This window comes from Vipera berus, assembly GCF_964194415.1.
Source record: "Vipera berus genome assembly, chromosome: 1".
NCBI classification, from domain to species: Eukaryota; Metazoa; Chordata; class Lepidosauria; order Squamata; family Viperidae; genus Vipera; species Vipera berus.
In genome coordinates this window covers 187374467-187388623 of record NC_138202.1, presented here as the reverse complement: position 1 = coordinate 187388623, position 14157 = coordinate 187374467, and the positions used below count along the sequence as shown (strand labels likewise).

Sequence of the window (14157 nt, the reverse complement as noted above, 5' to 3'; positions counted from 1 at the left end):
CAGACTCTACACCTGTTTTGTTTTCTCTACAGTTGGATCTCTCCTATTTTTAAGGGGGGCAAGATGTCAGAACCCATTCCTGTTTCATTTCTATCTATCCCCTCTGAACCAAAATCAAATCTCAACTTTCCCTGGGTTCTGTGATACTCCCAAGAGGAAGGGGGATGTGCCTGTGGGGTTATTGCCTCTGCTTCCTCTATCTGCTACAATGTAACCTTTTGCTTCGTTTATTGCCTCTGTGTCCTCTACCCGCTAGAGTGTAACAATTTGCTTCCTGCGTTGTCTCTCTCTCTCTGAACTTTATCTCCCTAAACCAGTGGTGGTGAACCTTTTAGAGACCGAGTGCCCAAACTGGAACCGAAAACACACTTATGTATCATCGGGTGCCAGGTGGGCATCAGCCGCTGGGTGGGTGTGGCCTGTTGGGTGGGCGTGGCTATGGGGGTCATGGCAGACTGGGTGTGTGTGGCCAGGGTGGGCATGGCCAGCTCAATGATGCTTCTGGGGAGGGATACCTGTGGGGGCTGTTTGGGGAGATCCAAGGGGTCTCTGGTGGGTAGGCCAATGGGCAGGAGGGCATCTTGCTCAGGTGATGGCTTTGGGGGGAAGGGGGAAGCTACACCCCCTCCCAAACACTGCTGTCTCACAAAAGCAGGATGAAAACTCCAAAAAGCGACAAGGAAAAAAGTTAAAACAGAAGAATATCTCGCGATGGTTTTCTTCTTGGGTTGTGGGGAGGCTCCTGAGCCCCGCAACTCTTCCGAGGGGGGAAAGAGGAGAGTGGGGAGGGTCTGTGCTGGGATCGGTGCTCCTCGTGCCTTCTGCTGCGCTCTTCTGCCACATATGCCGCGGCTCAGCTTGCCTGGCAGGGCAGGGGAGCACTCGCACACGGGGATGGAGACGGGGCTGCTGCCTCATTTTCCGTGCCACGTTGGGGCTGGGCTGGACTGGGCTGGTCATGGAGCCTCCATGCCACTTCTTCCCCCATGGACATCGGGAGTGCCCACCCCACCTACTACTCATTCTGGGGCAGCTGCTGCTGTCCAGTGCTCTCCAGCGGCATTGGGCAGGAGGCGGCAAATGACAAGTTTCATCATTACGCCTTACATATTGCACCCAATGCTGCTGCAATGCAGCTTGGCCGAACATGTCCATGGAATAAGTGGGGCAGGTTTCCCTCCCCCCACCATGCAGATTGCCCTGCTGCCACCATTTCCTCCCCACCACCATGCGGATTGCCCTGCCATCACTGCTGTTTCCCCCCCACCCGCCACACGGATTGTGCTGCCACTGTTTCCCCCACCCGCTGCATGGATCAGGTGCCGCCGTTGTTTTCCCTCCATCCCCCACATGGATTGCTCAGCTGCTGCTGCCACTTACAAAAGGCCTCTGCCGCCTGGCTCTATGGCTGCAGAGCAATTTCATGCCCCCAACCCCCCACAGCCGAACCGGGCAGCAGAGGCCTTTTCCAGGCCTCTGGAGCCCTGATCGGGCTGCTGGAGGTCTGCAAAAATTGCTCTGCAGGCATACCTGGACTCATGCTGGCAGCTGCCTCCACCCTCCAGCCCGGATGCGCCCAGCTCTTGCAGCTGCTCCCTGACTCCCAATGCAGAGAGAAAGAGAGCAAGAGTACAGGTGCATGTGGAGAAGTGGAGGGGAGCAGCCTGGCCCTGCCTCCTTCTGGGGCAATGGTGCGCATGCCCATAGGGAGGGCTCTGTGTGCCACCTGTGGCATGCATGCCATAGGTTAGCCACCATGGCCCTAAACTCTCAGCTAGAACAAAGGAGGAAATAAGGAATGTAACCTCAGTGCATGATTTATTTCTATGCTCTGTGAGGAAGGTATGAAGAAGCCGCTGACCATCGCTGCATGAACTGGAGACGGACTGATGTTATCTCCCCTTTTACCATGATGGACATAACACCTGGGAATTGGCCATCCCATACCAGCCGGGCAGACTATGGGGTGGGTTCTTGCTTGGGGATACTTTAATCTATCACTCTGCATGGGAAATCTCAGATCCTGTCTATTATGGCTGCTATCAACTACTCTTAATAAAAGTTTCTGTTGGAAGAAATTGTTTCCAAGAGTTCTGCTTTCTTAAAATGTGGGATTGAAGTGGATCCTGAGAATTATATTCACATAAAGATGAGCCATGCTAAATTATAATTTAGCAAAAAATCTAGAAAAATTAAGGGAAACTTGCATATCAAATTTGGTGACACTATTTTCAAATGGTTGCTTACAAGAATAGAGTTAATATATGAGTGAAATTTAAACAAAAGTTCCACTTCTTGCATTCCTCCAAACCCCGGCTCCTACCTCCCCATCCATTTCTTCATGGAGAAAGTGTTTTTGCTAATGCAAAGAGGCTGATGCCCTGCATATCTTGTGGCAGCATGCATGGGCAACCTCAAGAGAGCCATGCTTGCAGATATTGCAACCAACACGGCTCTGCTCAGGGCTTGACATTCCAAAAGTTCATGAGCTGTTTAGTGTGATTTCTTGTCCAAATGAATATGTATTTATTGTGTTATTAACCTCCTTCATTTCTCAAAATTTTTAAAAGGGTTGCTAAAGATACTATGTAATGCAAAAAATATGACGTTGAAAGGAACTTTATACCTAAATATTTTATCTAATTCCTAGACATACTATTCAGCACACTACATCATGGATGATCTCAAGAAGGACTTTTTATACTGCTTGGATAATAATCATACTCATCTAATTTTGGTGGATAATGGAACTCATGGGTATCAAGGCACAGAGACAAAGCTACGCACCCAGTTCGAAAAATATATTTCAGAACGTATTATTCCAGGTCAGTTTCTAATAGGGATTATTATTTTAGAATTAAGTACTAATTAACACCAAATGTTATAGTTATTTTTGAGGATGAATACATTCATTTGTCTTACATATTGTTTAGGTTTTTTTTAACTAGGACATGTTATATTTAAAAGGCAACTATATTGATGTAACAAGTGAATGAATCAATATATTTAAGATAAAATATTTTCTTCATTGATTATACTGTACAGTTATTAGATGGAATACATGGAAAATTATTTCTGTGTACACTGTGATTTACAAAAGAATATGAAAAAAACTATCAACTTCAGATCTTGAACTCATAGCATGCAACCTATGGAAGACCATACCCCCAAGGAGACAGAAATTGTCTTTCATTATTTGTGTTTGAACTAATTAAGAGAATCATATTTCTCTAGAGTATTTGTGTGGATACATGAATAACAATGCACTTTTGTAATGCTAAGTCAGGTCCTATGAGATGTTATAAACTGTTGAAAGAAAAGTCTTCATCGGGGTCCAGTCCAAGCTGGGAAGAAACAAAATGGAGACAGCTTTAGAAAGAAGGTTATAGTGTATTGAAGAGCAGAACCACAAGACATGAGGCTCTGGAGCAGCTGATCATGTGTTGCTGGGAGTGGTGGGTTTTTACTTTCTTGGGCTTTTGTGTTTGGAGTTCCTGTTCCTGTGGCATGAACTTTGACCTGAGGGTTTGAGTGTGTCCTTTTCGGTATTAGTGGATTAAACCTATTATGTCCCAAAGGTCATATCCTGCTTCTCTGGGGCTGGGCTGATGACTTACTTCCTGTGTTGGATTTCTTTGGGGAGGGGTTGCTGGTTCTAATTCTATCACTCTGCTATTGTTAGCTGTCAGTTTTGCTGCAGGGGCTTTCAAAATATTTTGTCTTGAATGGGCTTCTGCCTGGTAGTATTTCCTCATGAATGGGGCTGAATGGGATTATCAAATCTGCATTTCTAAAAGGTGGTTTCCTGAATTTCTATTAAGAAAAATTGCACTTGCTTTTCTGCCTTTAAGATCCTTTGGGGAAATATAATATTCTGCTTTTTAATATTCCTCCAAAATATTTCTTTCTCTGGTGTGTGTGTGTGTGTTTGTGTGTGTGTGTGTGTGTGTGTGTGAGTGTGTGTGTGTGTGTGTGCTGTCTTCCTACAAGGCTTTTTAAGTTTTGAGGTAATGACTTTTTAGATTCTCAGAAATTGGATAGCAAATATCTTTAGAATACAAAGAAATGTTTAAGATATGGTAAAACTAACTAACTGGCATGTAAATCAAGGGCCCGTATTCCTGCTCTTTTCTGGGATCATATTTAGATGTGAAATTTTATTATGTCAATTGTTCAGTTGGCATTTCCAGAAAAAGAAACTCCTGGGACATGATTTTACTAAGAGTACTGTTTCCCTGAAAATAAAACCCGATCTTACATTTATTTTGCCTCCAAAAGAAGCACTAGGTCTTATTTTCAGGGGATACCTTATTTTTTCCCCTGACACCTGCCTTGCCTCGTGGCGGTGGCACCAACAGCCCCATCCAGCAGGAACCTGCATGGCTGCCATCCACTTTTGCAGCCATTCGCAGCAGGACGTCATATGGTGTGTTGTGCTGGTGCCACCACCATGAGGCAGGTGGGAGAGCTGTTTCACATGTCCCGCACTTGATTACTTCAGGACCGCCACAGCTAGACCTCCCCTCCCCAACACCTGTCACACCTCTGCCCTACTTCTTCTGCAGCTGCTTACTTCCTTTGGACTCCAGCAGTACGGTAAGACCCAAGGCTTTTTTTTTTGGCTGACCATGGGATCTTCTTGGGAAGTCCATTAAAAGGTGCCCCAGGTATAGCATTCCCCACCTGCCACACAGAGCTGAAAGCCTGCCGCTCACAGTCCAGCATGTGAGGCCACTGCCTACCCCACCAGACATCCTGACCAGTGCCACCTGATGGAAGGCAGAAGTTTGGCAGGTAGGGGGGAATCTGCCCCCTGTGGCTTTCTTACCATGCCACAGGTGTCTTGTAGCTAGGCTTCCCATGCCTAACCCTAACCCCAATTCCCTCCAGGGCAACCTCACAGCCTAATCCCAACCCCAACCCCCCTAGGGCAACCACAATGCCTAACCCTAACCCCAACCCCAGCCCACATTGCCAACTCCCATACTCATGGGCAACCACAATGGTGATGTAGAACAATCAACATTTATTCACAGTCATGTCATCTTCTTTTGCAACATCTTCATATGGTAACTCCCAAAACCTGAATTCTGGTCTGAATTTCTTGCAACTCCATTTCCAGTAGAATCAGTGGCCCAATCTCTCATGTCTAGCAATAAAGGTCTCCTTAAATGAGCATGTAGCCTGCTCGTAGTGCATCGGCAACATAGCTGTTAGTGATTTTATCCCATGAATTCTTCACCCATGTCATGACCTCTGGCAGGCTAGGCTTCATAAAGTTTCCACACTGATTTCTCTCCATTCTGTGTTCAATGTAGTCATTGATTTCCCTGTGCAAATTATCCTTGAATGGCTTGTTTATCTCAATATCCAGAGACTGGAGATAGGCAGTCATTCCTGGAGGAATCATTACTTGACCTATTCTTCTCTGTGCAAGGAACTTCTTCAAGTCTTTAGCACAGTGAGTGCTGGCTGAATCTCAGACTACCAGACCTCTTTGGCCACCTCTCAAAATAAGTGGCAGCATTAAATTGACCCACTTCCTTATAAATGCTTGTGTGTGCCAGGCTTTTTCAGTTTCAAGAACATAAATGCCTGAAAGACGTTCAATCTTATCTTTCTTGCCCTTAGTGATGATTAGAGCTGGGGCTTTGTTTCCATCCAGACAAATTGCCAAAATACAGGTAACACATGAACTTTCATAAACAGTGGAGGGAATGTAGATTGACGAGGCACCCCTCTGATCACTTGTTGTTTGAGATTCTTGGCCTGTAAACACTACAGTTTCATCCCTAGCAATCATGTTGGAGAGTTGGTATTTAGAAAAGTTGATGCCATCAACAAAGGACCTGAATCAGAATCAGAATAACAGAGTTGGAAGGGCCCTTGTAGGTCATCTAGTCCAACCCCTGCCCAAGAAGGAGGCCCTACACTATTTCTGACAGATGGCAGTCCAGTCTATTCTTGAAAGCTTCCAATGATGAAGCTCCCACAACTTCTGAAGGCAAGCTGTTCCATTAGTCCATTGTTCTCACTGTCAGAAAATTTCTCCTTATTTCTAGGTTGAATCTCTCCCTGATCTGTTTCCATCTGTTATTCCTTGCCTTGCCTTCAGGTGCTTTGGAAAATAGGTTAAGCATGGTGTCACCCAATTTATATCTGTACTTTTGGTTTTTCTTGCCTAAGTGTAAGACTTTGCTTTTCTCTAGACTGAATTTCATTTTGTTAGATAGGACCCAGTGTTCAAGTCTGTCACTATCCATCTGGATCTTGAGCGTATAGGATGTTGGCTATTCTTGCCAGTTTAGTATCATCTTCAAATTTGATGTTCCCCTTCTATTCCATCATCTAAGTCTTTTATGAAGCTGTTGAAGAGTACTGGGCCTAAGATGGAACCTTGTGGTACCCCATTGCTTACTTCCCTCCATGTAGATGTAGTACCATTAAGGACTATTCATTGAGTATGGTTTGTCAGCCAGTTAAAAATCCATCTGATAGTGATGCTGTCTATCCCACTTTTTTTTTTAGTTTTTCAGCAGGTAGATTGTGGTCTACTTTGTCAAATGCCTTGCTGAAATCTAGATATACTATGTGCACAGTATTTTTCTGGTCTACTAATTTAGTTACTTGATCAAAGAATAAAATAAGATTGGTTTGGCATGATCTGTTTTTAACAAACCCATGCTGGCTTCTGGTTATAACTTCGGTTGTTTCTAGAAGTTCACAGATTTTTTTTTATACTCTTTTCCAGGATCTTTCCAGGAATTGATGTTAGGCTGATTGGTCTGTAGTTTCCTGGGTCTGTTTTTCCCCTCTTTTTTTGAAGATGCTAACCACATTAGCTCTTTTCCAATCCTCTGGTAGTTCCCCAGTGCTCCAGGATTTTTGAAATATATGGTATAGTGGTTCTGAGATGATATCTGCCAGCTCCTTCAGAACTCTGAGATGTGATATGTCTGTCAGAACCCGGTTGTTGGGAGGGGGGGTGATTTCTTTATTCTTGCGGGTTCTGCCATAATCCTGAGGGGAGCTATGGGTGCTACAATGTATCCTCTATCTGCTTGCTCTTTGATCTATTTCACTTGATGCTGGCCTGGGATGAGAATGGAATTTGCCTCTAGCCATCTGCCTTATCTATAGCTGCGGAGAAGAGGTGACAAGACTTAACATTTGGTCCACTAAAGAGAGAAGATGGCAAGGAAGTAACAAGCAGAAGAAAGCAGAGCTGCTTATGTCAATGCTGCAAACATTGACATGTTTTTGCACTGACAATATAAGAGACAGCCTATTTTAATTGCTTCATTTGGGAGGGAGGAATCACCCAGAAGTTGTGAGAAGATTGCAAAAGCCACGTACAGAATGGGAAGTGAAACCTCATATGTAAAACTAATTGAATAAAGTGATTTATGACATGTAGATTAGGGCAGGGAATGTATGTGTGTTATGATGGGTTTGGGGGGGAGGAGATTTCAGATTCTGGCATCCCTCCATGAGTGCCGATGTTTCGTTTCATGACTAAGACTTTTTAGATAAATAATATGCCTGCAATTTGTTTGATTTGTCTCATTCATTGGAACCATGACATCATGCCAGAATCTACTTTCTTTCAAAGTGGGGTCCTGAACCCCTGCTGCTGTCTCCAGTAAGAGAGATAAACTGGCAAAGATTCATGGAAGAGTCCTCAAGATGTAGAGGGAAGGCCTGATTGCTGGTGAAACTTCTGAAGAGGAAATAATAAATAGTTTTCTGTGGGAAGATGAATTTGGGCCGATCTCCAAACCTCAGCACATAACTGAGCTTATCTCGTCATCAAGCTGGAACCACTTCAGTAGAGAATACAGAGGCCAGACTGTGCGGCAAGAGACCCAGAAGCAGAATGGGGAGGAGATGTTAGATCATCAACCATTGAGAATCTGGGCGAGTGGAAGATCCTGTCTGCAGATCAGACTGCCTGCCAGACCCAGGAGTCCCCTGCCAAGTCCTCCAGACCCATAGAGACAGAGGACACCAGCCTGGGGCCTCTGCAGAAATGGGAGGTTGGGAAGCTCCCACAAGTGAAAGGCCAACAATCTATGAGCTTGTCCCAGCTAATAGAAGCCTTGCAACAGCTGGGGGTGGTGCAGAAGCCTAGAGATCAGGAACTGGTGGGAGGACAACAGCAAGGGAGGCAGCAGTAGGACCCAAATGTGCAACCCCTGAACACACAGCAGGACCAGTGGGGCCAGCAGCAGTTGAGGCCCTGGCAGCCATTAAATCAGCAACCAGAGTGGGGCCAGCAGCAACTGGAGACACAACAACAGCAGTGGGGGCCCCTGCAACCAGTTAACCAACAACCAGGGAGGGGCCAGCAGCAATGGGGGCCCCAGCAACCAATGATGAGCCCATCCGTCAGAGCAACCTTCGATGGGGACCCAGAGAAACTGATTTTTTTCCTCAACCAAGTATGCTCTCACATAAATCACTGGGCCCATCTCTACCTGGACCCAGGTGCTATGGTCGATGTGATTATGTCCAGCCTAGAGGGAGAAGCATCTGAATGGTTGAACAATTTTTACAACAAGCAATCCCCTGACTTGGAGGACCCCCACCTTTTCCTCTTAGGGTTGAGGGAAAGATTTGAGGACCCATCCATTGCCCTCAAAGCAAAAGAGCAAATCCACAAGATAAAACAAGCTGGCCAGCCTGCCCTAGAGTACATGTGGGAGTTTTGAAAGCTGGCCAGTTGGATAGAGAGATGGCCTGAGCAATCCATAATTCATCTTTTTAGAGAAGGGTTAGATGACTACCTTTCTCTGGCATGTATCTACTGAGCTGTGCCTGACCAACTGCATGAATGGTACCAGGCAGTGGTGAAATTAGATGTTCAGTTCGCCTGCTATAAGAAGCCACTCCTACCTGAACCCAAGCCAAGGTCAGAACAACCTGAATGAAACTAACCCCCCAAAGATCTCCAACTACTGTGAGGGCTGAAAGACCCAAGCCACCTGTAGACCTGGCAATAAAGTGTTTCCAATGCAGAAATCAGGGACATCGAGCAGCGAAATGCCCAGTCCCCTTCCCCCAACAGCAGAACAAACCAGGACCAGCAGTGAGAAAGAAACTTGCACAGCGGCTAATGGGAGAGAAATCCAACCAGATAACATAGGAACCTGTTGTCCAGGTCACATCCCCCAAACAGGAGGACACCGGAACTCAGACTGGATCCACCCTAGTCCTACCCTCTTTTGACAGAGACAAAAAAGGGGAGAACAACCCGACGGTGAGTCGATGCATCCAACCCTTTTTATTGCCTACTAAACTCATAATCCATAAGTCAGGGGCACAAGTAGACCTGAAAGTGCTAGTCGATACTGGCTGCTCATAGGGCCCAATCCTCCCATTGATTCAACAGATGTTACAGGAGAGTTTAGTCCACCCAATGAGCAAGCGTACATGGCTGTTTTACGGCCACCTGGAGAGCCGCTCATCCCCAGCGAGTACCAGGATCTAACAGAGGCGTTTAGTGAGAAAGAATGTGATACCTTGCCTCCTCACTGTCCCAATGATTGTTCCATCAAACTGTTACCAGGGGCCAAACTCCCACAAACAATAATGTATGCTATGTCCCCCCTTGAAATGGAGGAGATGCAACGATATGTGGATACAAACCTAGCGAGGGGATTCAACAAATGGGCCAAGTCTACTGTGTTGTTCAAAGAGAAAAAAGTTGGCTCTCTTCATCTCTGCATTGACTATAAAGGCCTGAATGCACTGAGTGTGGAAAAATAAATACCCTCTCCCCCTCCTGAAAGACTTACTAACCCACCTGGCGAAGGGGAGCGTCTTCACCAAGTTAGACCTGAGAGAAGCATATTACCGGGTAAGAAAAAAGGAGGGGGATGAGTGGAAAATGGCCTTCAACTGCCCCTTGGGAAGCTACCAATTCAAAGTCATGCCATTTGGACTGCAGGGGGCCCCAGCCATATTTATGCAGTTGATTAATGAGGTCCTACATGAACATTTATACAAAGGGGTTCTGATGTATCTTGATGACATTCCGATATACAGTACGAATATGACTGATCACATAAGACTGGTCAGAGAAGTGTTGAAGAAACTATTGAATGCCAAAGTTTATGTCAAATTGTCAAAATGTGAATTTCACCAAACCCGATTAGATTATCTTGGCTATAGAATTTCCGACGAGGGCATCGAAATGGACCCAGCCAAAGTGAAAACTATAATTGAATGGCAGCCCCCAAAGACTCACAAACAGCTCCAGAGTTTCCTAGGGTTTGCCAATTTCTACCATCAATTCATTACCTCTTTTGCCGAGATTGCTGTACCCCTTACAGAACTACTCAAAATGGGCAAGGGAGGGGGAAAACTGCGACCTGGCCAGCCACTAGCATGGACTATGAGTTGTCAGAAAGGTTTTGAGAATTTAAAAAGACTATTTGCTGCTGAACCAGTTCTAAAGCACCCCTGCCCCGGGGAGCCCTTTGTAATTCAACCAGATGCCAGCAATGTTGGCAGTCAGAGCTGTGTTACTACAAAAGAATAAAAGTGGAGTCCTACAACCTTGTGCCTACACCTCTAAGAAATTCATGGAAGGCGAAAGGAGATGGACAGTCTGGGAGAAGGAGGCCTTTGCAATTACGTGGGGGCTATTAAACTGCCGACACTATTTAGAAGGGAGCAAGGTGCCTTTTGAAGTATGGACAGATCACAAAAATTTAGAGGCACTAAAAACTCTCTGCAAATTGTCCCCAAAGCAAGTGCGATGGGCACAGTACTTTAACCATTTTAACTTTACTTTAAAGTACATACCGGGAGGTAAAAACGTCCTAGCTGATGTGCTATCCTGACTGCCATAGTACAAAATTGAACGTGAAGAGGTCTATGAGGCAATTATCCCCAGTTCACAAACTGTGGCACACCTCACACCTCGCAGAACCCCTAATCCTGATGACCCAGGAGCGAAGAAGATAAAACAAGAGCTCCTCACTGATCAATGGTTCAAAGATAATCAAACCTCCCTAACATGCAGAGATGGTTTGGCATACATGGGGGAAAAATTGTATCTACCTGAAACCCTCTGTCTCAATGCTCTCAGACACAGCCATGATGTAAAACAGGCTAGACACTTTGGAGAGTTAAAAACTCTTCACCTCATCTGCCGGCAATTTTGGTGGCCGGGGCTAAAACGAAATGTGGAAAACTATGTCAAGAGTTGTACCGTATGTGCCACCATGAAAAGAATTCCAGGGAAAACCCCTGGGTTACTGTAGTCGGTAGCAGACCCTTCCCAACCATGGGAAGAAATAGCTATGGACTTTATTGTAGACCTACCCAACAGTAGAGGAAATTCTGTCATCTGGACTGTGATATATCTGTTTTCGAAGCAGGCTCACTTTATCGCCTGTAAAGGACTCCCCTCTGCACAACAACTGACTAAATTGTTCCTGAAACATATCTACCAACTGCATGGTGCCCCTAAGCTAATAAATTTAGATAGAGGAGTGCAGTTCACAGCAAAATTTTGGATGAATTTCCTTAAATTAATTGGATCATTTCCAGGCTTATCATCTGGTTTTCATCCAGCTACCAATGGGGCTGCAGAATCCACTAACAAAATGGTGGAGCAATACCTCAGATGCTATGTTTCCTATCAACAGACAATCTGGACTGACCTCCTCCCCTTTGCCGAGGTGGCCTACAATAATTCTGTTCACAGCAGCACTGGCTACATGTCTTTCAGAGTAGCCACAGAAAAAGAGTTCAGCACAATGCCTGACTATCCTCAGTTGCCCTCTGCTTCCCAGACACTTGATCAATGGATGAATGGGTGGGAAAAGGTTTGGAGAAACACAAAAACAGCATTAAAAAGATTTCTGAGACTTATAAAAAACAAGCTGATAAAAAGAGGGCTCCCCAAAGAACATTCCAAGTGGGCGAGGAGGTTTATCTGTCAACTAAATATTTACATCTCAAATTACCCAGCAAGAAATTGGGACTGAAATTCTTGGGGCCTTTCCCCATTGTGAAAACCACCAACCCGGTCACAGTAAAATTGAAACTCCCCAGACTTTTGGGGAAAATTCATCCGGTTTTCCATTGTAGCTTACTGAAACCTTTTCAAGCCTCCACTTTAAGACCTCCCCCTAAGAAAGCACCTGGACCTCTCATAGTAGCTGGTCAGACCCATTGTGAAGTGAAATGTATTCTTGACTCTAGAATCTTTAAGGGAAAATTGCAGTAGCTAGTACAATGGAAGGGATACCCATTGTCTGAAGCCATTTGGGTGAAATCTACCAATGTGAAAGCTGACAGACCTATCAAAATGTTTTATCAGAAACACCCCAACAAACCAAAAGCCAGCTCCTAACATGTGTTTGTTTATATTACAGGATATGTCCTTTTGTAAGGGGGGGCAGATGTCATGCTGCAAACATTGACATGTTTTTGCACTGACAATATAAGAGACAGCCTGTTTTATTTGCTTCATTTGGGAGGGAGGAATCACCTGGAAGTTGTGAGAAGATTGCAGAAGCCGTGTACAGAATGGGAAGTGAAACCTCATATGTAAAACTAATTGAATAATGTGATTTATGACATGTAGATAAGGGCAGGGATTGTATGTGTGTTATGATGGGTTTGGGGGGAGGAGATTTTAGATTCTGGCATCTCTTCATGAGTCCCATGTTTTGTTTCATTACTAAGACTTTTTAGATAAATAATATGCCTGCATTTTTTTTATTTGTCTCATTCATTGGAACCATGACAGCTTAACTCATTCATTGCATTGGTCTTTATGCAAAAAGAAATTATAGCCCAGTCTACCAAAAACATAACTGAAAAAGACAGACTAGAAATAAAAGTTAAAATAAACAAAAAAAAATGCTAAGAGAATACCTGTTTGATTTTGAACATAAATCACTGGGACCTGATGGTGTAAGGACCTGCCTCAATCCCTCTTCCCAAGAAAGCAGAACTCCTGGAACAGCTTCATTCCAAAAGGAACTTTTATTAGGACAAATTGACAGCAGATGTAGTAGGCAGGATCTGAGAGTTTCCCGTGTGAATCAATACGCTAAAAGAATAACTGGCAACACCTCCCCTCCAAAAGTTAGTCTGGCTGGTTCAAATGGCCCAATCCCTAGGTATGAATTCACTGTGGGAATGGGGTTGATAAGGTGCCATTCCCAAGGATGTTAGGCTGTTAGGTCTTCACACCCCTTCTTCCACAGCTAGAGATAAGGCAGATGGCCATAGGTACATTCCATTCTCACCCCAAGCCAACAACAAGGGAAATAGATCAAAGAGCAAGCAGATAGAGGAAAGCGGAGAGGATACATTGTAGTGCCCATAGCTCTCCCCTCCCCCCAGTATTATGGCAGAACCCACAAGAATTTAAAAATCCACCAACCCCTCCCAACAACCAGGTTCTGACATGCCGTCCACCTTAAAAAAATGAGAGATCCACCTGAAGAGGAAACAAAAGAGGGAGAGAAGGCACATATGGGTTACTCTGGTTTCTCAGGGTATTTAGCATGAATTTTATTAAGTAGTCTTGGAGTCCTAATGTGTCATTTATGGACCCACTCATTTTGGGAAGGGGGCAGGTCATTCCAAGCTATTATATATTATGTGGAACCATGATATTTTCTAGAGTCTAGGATTTCTTTAACTTCAAAATGCTGCTCTCCTTCTACCATAATTGGTGGAGGAGGAGGGACTACAGCTGGCCTTAACGAGCTTAATTCTTGTTTCAATAGGCTACAGTGAAATACAGGGTGAACCTGTCTTAGCGTTTTGGGGAGTTCTAGTTCTATAGTTACCGGATTAATTATTTACTGAATGGGAAAGGCACCCACAAATTTTGGTCCCAACTTCTTTGACGGTTGCAGAGATTTTAAATACTTAGTGGACAGGTATACTTTCTCCCTTACTTGGAAGGGTTTTGGTTCCACTCATTTTTTTATCTGTCTGAGTCTTGTAAGCCTCCCTAGCCTCATCTAATGCTTTTCTTATGACTGGCCAGGTATTTTGGAGTTGTAAGATCCATTCCTTCAGGGAGGGGATGATGGATTCATTAGTTGGCAGTTCAGGCATTGGGTAGAAGTTTTGTCCTGTTGCGACTTGGAACAGCGTATAACTGGTGCTAAAGTGAATTAT

The 14157-nt window shown here is 44.7% G+C and overlaps 1 protein-coding gene across 1 annotated transcript in view; it reads left to right on the top strand.

The window, feature by feature from the left end:
* Positions 1 to 14157, top strand: part of TRPM8 (transient receptor potential cation channel subfamily M member 8) — a gene marked incomplete at its 3' end in the record, with an annotated part of 276625 nt that overhangs the window by 38691 nt on the left and 223777 nt on the right. The window contains exon 6 of the mRNA XM_081341953.1: positions 2651 to 2825. Coding sequence (XP_081198079.1) covers positions 2651 to 2825 — 175 coding nt within the window. The remainder of the gene's footprint in view (positions 1 to 2650; positions 2826 to 14157) is intronic.